The sequence below is a fragment of the Syzygium oleosum genome, unplaced genomic scaffold, assembly GCF_021117445.2.
Source record: "Syzygium oleosum isolate NSW1041296 unplaced genomic scaffold, Sole_v2.1 Sole_v2.36, whole genome shotgun sequence".
Taxonomy (NCBI): Eukaryota; Viridiplantae; Streptophyta; class Magnoliopsida; order Myrtales; family Myrtaceae; genus Syzygium; species Syzygium oleosum.
In genome coordinates this window covers 1,989,893-1,996,158 of record NW_026607520.1, presented here as the reverse complement: position 1 = coordinate 1,996,158, position 6,266 = coordinate 1,989,893, and the positions used below count along the sequence as shown (strand labels likewise).

General features: G+C 43.4%; 1 protein-coding gene across 1 annotated transcript; it reads right to left on the bottom strand.

Moving 5' to 3' along the window:
* On the bottom strand, positions 1-815 carry LOC115680344 (uncharacterized). The gene has a single exon (XM_030604145.2). It carries the CDS (start codon positions 718-720, stop codon positions 349-351), a length of 372 nt encoding a protein of 123 aa, XP_030460005.1. The 5' UTR covers positions 721-815; the 3' UTR covers positions 1-348.
* Positions 816-6,266: the final 5,451 nt, after the last annotated feature.

Sequence of the window (6,266 nt, the reverse complement as noted above, 5' to 3'; positions counted from 1 at the left end):
TTCGAGCCGAAAATGCGATTAATTTCATCTGATCCGAAGCATTAATTCTTCCTACCAAAAGAAGGTAAAAAATGAAGCATCGATCGGAACCGAGCGGCTACAAAGAGGCAAAACTCCGTCGTTCAACAGTCAACGGTCATTTACCCGAAATACCAGTAATACCCTCCGCACATCCCAGTAATTACAGAATCGCCCCTACTACTGTCCCATACCAACCCCCCCTACTCTCTACGCTTATAGAAGTATACCACACGATAAAAAGTAAATTCAAACGAAAAGAAAATTGCAAGAAAGATGAGATCCGATCCGATCCGATCCGCTCCGCTCCGCTCCGGCGGAGATCTCGGCTCACTCGTCGTCGTCGCCGCCGCCGCCGAAGATGGAGACGCGGCTGTACAGAAGGAACAGGAGGAGGGCGAGGAAGAGGGCGACGCCGACGGGGGACCCGCTGACCCGGTGGATGCTCTCGGGCTCGCCGGAGCTGGAGAAGATGGCCGACACGAAGGAGCCGCGGTCGGAGGAGAGGAACTGGATGGTGAGGAGGAGGGCGATGGGGAGGAGGAGGAGACCCACCGGGGTCAGCATCTCGGAGATGGCGCCCGTCACGGCCTCGCCGCCGTCGCCGGCGAGGAAGGGGACGGCCACCACAATGCCGACCACCACCGCCAGGAGGACGCCGTGCGGCGGCCGGGATCCTCCGCCGCGCCGCTCCTCGATCATCGCGTGGGTTTGGCTTTCTTTTCGCAGGGTTTTTGCGGTGGGCGTTCGGTCGAAAGTGAGAGAGCTAAATGGCGTGCGGACTTGAAACTCGTAGGAGGAAGGACGCTTTTTAAATACGAGTGGGACGCGCTTGGCCTCCGAGACTTTTTTTCGTTTCCCTAGGTTTTTTTTTTATTTTTTATTTTTATTTTTTACTTTGGTCGTGGAAAATTTGGGGATTCGGATTTTTTTTTGGATTTTTAACGTGAAATAGTTAAGAGATAATGACACAAATGATTCCTGAATTTTGGTCGAATATGCAACGTGGTTCCCGAAATTTTAATTTGTTTAGTCCATGAGTTTTGCCCCGACGTGCGATGCGGTTCCTAAACTTTTAATTTGTTCAATATGATGCCTGAACTTTCGGTACATATTCAATTTGGTCCTTGAATTATATGAAATTGTTCGATGTTATCATTCCATTAAATATTTTCATATAATCCGGGGACTAAATTGAATATGTACAGAAAATCTGGGGACCACATTAAATAATTTAAAAGTTCAGGAACGACATTACATATTGGGTTAAAGTTCAAGGGACCATATTGAACAAATTAAAAGTTCAGGGATCTCGCATTGTACTTTAGGCCAAAATTCAAGGACCGCTTATGTCATTTTCCCGATGATTAATTTAGATGGACGAAAATATCATTCTTAAAAATAAAGAAACTTCTATTTTATGGCAATGCGAGATTTTACTCGATTGCGACCATGGGACACCTTTTCTTTTTCTTTTCTGCTCGATTTCATGATTTTGGGTGTCGGCCAATTTTATCAAACATCCTACTAAATGTCATCGGATCTCGAATTTTCCCAATATTACAAGTGGTGATAGGACATCTACTATGGTCCCAAGGCACAAAGTAAATATCATCACTGCTTAGGGTGTGTTGTGTTCGCTTAATTAAAAAAAATTTCACGAATTGGTTTTTCGGGTTTTTATATGTTTGGTTTGCTAAACATTATTAGTCAACAAACCATATATGGTCAAAAAGAATATGCGCGCTCAAAATTAGGAAAAAGAATTCCTTAATCAGAAAGGGGAACACATATTCTCATAATGAGAATATCATTTTTCTTTTATCATTAAATTTTTTCTTAAGCAAATGCACATACATTTAGACCCAACTATTTTTTCTCGTAAGCAATTCGATAATAAGTTGTAACATATTCATTAGTATATCAAATGGGACGCTTTACAGCATCTTCTCTTTTTGGACGTGTTGTTACGACCCGTGTACCATACTTTATTCACTAAGTCGCCTTGGTTGCCGCTCCGAAGCAGACCACCAATATATATGTGTACTTTCTTGTAGCCTATTTTTAAAGTCATTGCTATTATTTATCCCAAAAAAAAAAAAATCTTTACTCGGCTTTTCAATAACGATACCTGGCCAATTTTCTGCCACGTCGACATCTCGTTGAATTCGACCAAAAGAAAAAATATATCTTGCTGAAAAATTGTACCATGTTCCAATCAAAGTAGGTCAATTTGAAAGTTGAGTCCACAAAAAAGATTGAAATCAAAGCGCAGGGACCCGACTCCAAATTTTATTTATTTATTTTATTAAAGTTCAGTGATCTCCGATGAAACTTACACGAAATGTAAGAAGTGATGAAGCACTCGATTTGGATGATAAACGGGTACCAATTAGCGCGGATAGTGCAGCCTCAAATTTCTTTTTTTCTTTTTGAGGACTTTCTTTTAATATTCCTAAATCCTTTGATTATATAAATGGTTAATATCACGAAAAACCCCAAATTTATATACTTATGACAAATTTACCCCAAATTATTTTTTTTATAGCGAAAAATTCCGAACTGGTACGCATGTGACGGATTTACAACGAACTAATTTTTTACCGGAAAAAGCCCTAAACTGGTACGCCCGTGACAAGGGAAAAGTGCCAAAAAAGTCCTAAACCTTTTGCATTAGTGCCAATTTAGTCCTAAACCTTTTTTTGGTGCCAATTCAGTCCTAAACCTTTTGCATTGGTGCCAATTTAGTCCTAAACCTTTTTTTGGTGCCAATTAAGTCCTAAACCTTTTAAATTGGTGCCAATTCAGTCCTAAACCTTTTATTTTTGTGCCAATTTAGTCCTTCCGGTCAATTTTGACCGGAATTTGCTGACGTGGACGCCTGCCGGCCGGGCCGGCATCCACCGGCGCCGACGTGGACAAATTAAATAATATTTTAATATTTTTTTGAATTTTTATTTTTTTCCTTTTTTTTCTTTTTTTTTTCCACTTTTTTTTTTGGTTTCTTCTTCATCTGGCCGGTCGCCGGTCCGGCTACCGGCCAGAGGCCAATGGCCGGCGAGCTCGACCTCGCCGGCAACTAGGGAGGGCGGCCTCGCCCGGCGAGGCTCGGGCCGAGCCTCGCCATGGTCGGGCGTGGCTCGACCTCGCCGGATCTGGCAAGGTCGAGCCTCGCCCAGCCGCCGGCGAGGCCCAACCTCGCCGGATCCGGCCAGGTCGTGCCTCGCCTAGCCATGTCGAGGCTCGAGCCCTCGCCGGGAGGCTGCGGCAAGGGGCGAGCCTCGCCCGACCATGGCGAGGCCCGACCTCGCCGGAGGCCGCGGCGAGGCGAGCCTCGCCCGACCATGGCGAGGCCCGACCTCGCCGGAGGCCGCGGCGAGGGCGAGCCTCGCCCGACCATGGCGAGGCCCGACCTCGCCGGAGGCCGCGGCGAGGGCGAGCCTCGCCCGACCATGGCGAGGCCCGACCTCGCCGGAGGCCGCGGCGAGGGCGAGCCTCGCCCGACCTCGCCGGATCCGGCGAGGTCGAGCGTCGACCTCGCCGGATCCGGCGAGGTCGGGCCTCGCCCTCGCCGCGGCCTCCGGCGAGGGCTCGAGCCTCGCCCGACCAAGGCGAGGCTCGCCCTCGCCGGCCTCGGCCTCGGCCGTCGCCGGACCGGCGACCGGCCGAGTAGGAGGAAGACAACCAAAAAAAAAGTGGAAAAAAAAAAAAAAAAGGAAAAAAATAAAAATTCAAAAAAATATTAAAAAAATATTAAAGTTGTCCACGTCGGCGCCGGTGACCGGCCGGCAGGCATCCACGTAGGCAAATTCCGGTCTAAATTGGCCGGAAGGACTAAATTGGCACAAAAACAAAATGTTTAAGACTGAATTGGCACCAATTTAAAAGGTTTAGGACTTAATTGGCACCAAAAAAAGGTTTAGGACTAAATTGGCACAAATGCAAAAGGTTTAGGACTGAATTGGCACCAAAAAAAGGTTTAGGACTAAATTGGCACTAATGCAAAAGGTTTAGGACTTTTTTGGTACTTTTCCCCCCGTGACAAATTTACCCTCCGTTATCTTTCGTCAAATTTTACCGTTAAATTTGCCGCGTGGATGACGCATGATGACGTGGTATGGTGACATGGTATCCACGTGAAAATCCATAGGATAAATATCACGAAAAACACCAGACTAATATACTCAATTTATCACAAATGTATCAGTTTGGATTTTTTCGTCATATTTATCCGTTGGATTTTCATGGGGACTTGCCACGTCACCATATCATGTCACCATGTGTTATCTATGTCAGCAAATTTAACGGTAAGATTTGACGGAAGCTAACGAAAGGTAAATTTGTCACGTGTGTACCAGTTCAGGGTTTTTTATGGTCAAAAGATTAGTTTGCTATAAATCTATCATACATGTACAAATTTCGAATTTTTCGTGATATTGACCCTCGTATAAATGTTCGGGAGGAACAATATGTGTTGACTACAAGTCAAGTGAATGGAGAAGCCAAACTAAAGATGAACTTCTTTTGCAATTATATCCTTCTTCTTTAAAGGTTGTCACTTGCGAAACGTAGACGAAGCTGCGGGGGAAATTGGGCAGACCTTTCCCGGCAAGAATAGAAGAGACGGTGTCCGATCCGTTTCGCATGGCAAAACGCGTCTTCGTATCGAAACCCCGCTTTGGTTTCTTCTTCTTCTTTGAAGTTTTCTCGAATTCTCACATGTCACATGAGATACACCAAACACGTTCATCATTCTCATTCTCAAAAGCTCAAGTTTTCCCCACGACGTAACCTTCGATACAACCGATTTGGAGTGACTTTTACTTCTATTTTATTTTTGACTTTCTTTCGAATCCGGTGGTGCAATCATTTTGACCTTTTCTTTTAAGTTAAAAATTGTCTTATATAAACACGTAGATACTAGATACACATACAACATGTGCGTATGGCTAATATGACGCGGAATCTATTAGTGGTGCGTTTCTGGACCGATTGGACAGGCAGAAGTCCAAACGGAAGGCGAAACGGTGATGCGACTAGAACCGGCGGACCCGATCGACGACATCGGATATTTTTTTATGAGTTAATTTAAAAAGGCAGTTTTCTAATTTTGATGTTTTACGCTTTCCAATTTTAGTAGGGTTATAATTTTAAAAAAAGGCAGTTTCCTAATTTTGATGTTTTACACTTTCCAATTTTAGTAGGGTTATGTTATAGGTATATAAGCTTGTTTAAGGGTTTATTTTGACATTCAGAACATTATTATCATCAATATTGAATTTCGAGATTTTTCTCTCTAAGCAAGATTTTGCTTGAATTATTCGCTGAACGCTGCGTCATAATACTTAAGAATTCGACTGCAAAGTGAAAAGGAAAGTGTCGACTTTTTAGAATTCGAAACAAACAAAACCCCTATCTTGATGCCTGACCTTTTCAATGTGCAAATGTCCCGTTGGGTCTCGGCATTTGGTGGTGGTTATCGGAAGTCGAGCAAGGACCCCTTGAGGTTCACACATGAACAAAGCTAGACTATATATGCACACGCTACGCGCGGGCTCAATTATCATTATGCATATTTTAATGCGAACTTTATGACTTAACATATCGTAGTTATCTATGTAATTTTAATGCACCAAGCAATTAATAATAATAATAATAGAATGATGATAAGAATCGGAGATAATACGAGAAGAAAAGAGGAGGATCTTACGTAACCATCAAAGGTGTGGGGCAGATTAATTAGCTAGATAGGAAGTGCTCTATAAAATGGGACTTTTAACTTTTTTGCCATTTATTGCGTAAGCAGAAGATTTTTTTTATTTTTTAAAGATAAAGTTCGAAGGGACCTAAAAGCGAGACAAACTCATGTTTTTGGCTTAATATTTAGGGGACATAGAAAAGAAAACATCATGCGAAATCTAATCCTCAAGTGTCTCTCTCTTTTTCTGGCTAAACGAAAGTAAAGAATATTTTTCATGAAGAGGCTTGTTGTTACTACAAGCCCAAAACAAGACAAGGCCCATGGAATCATTGGGATGGAAGGCCCAATCAATGGAGGACCTCAGGTCAAAATAGTGGAGAAAAAAACAAATTATTTAGACAATTATATGCACATTGATATACAGAAATTGTTTCTTCCATACTTAGGTCGGAGCTGAGAAAATGTTAACTCCCGTGCTCACCACGTATGTGACGATCCACTTTGGCTCCATGATTGCCATGCAGTGGACAGATGGTATGATTATGTC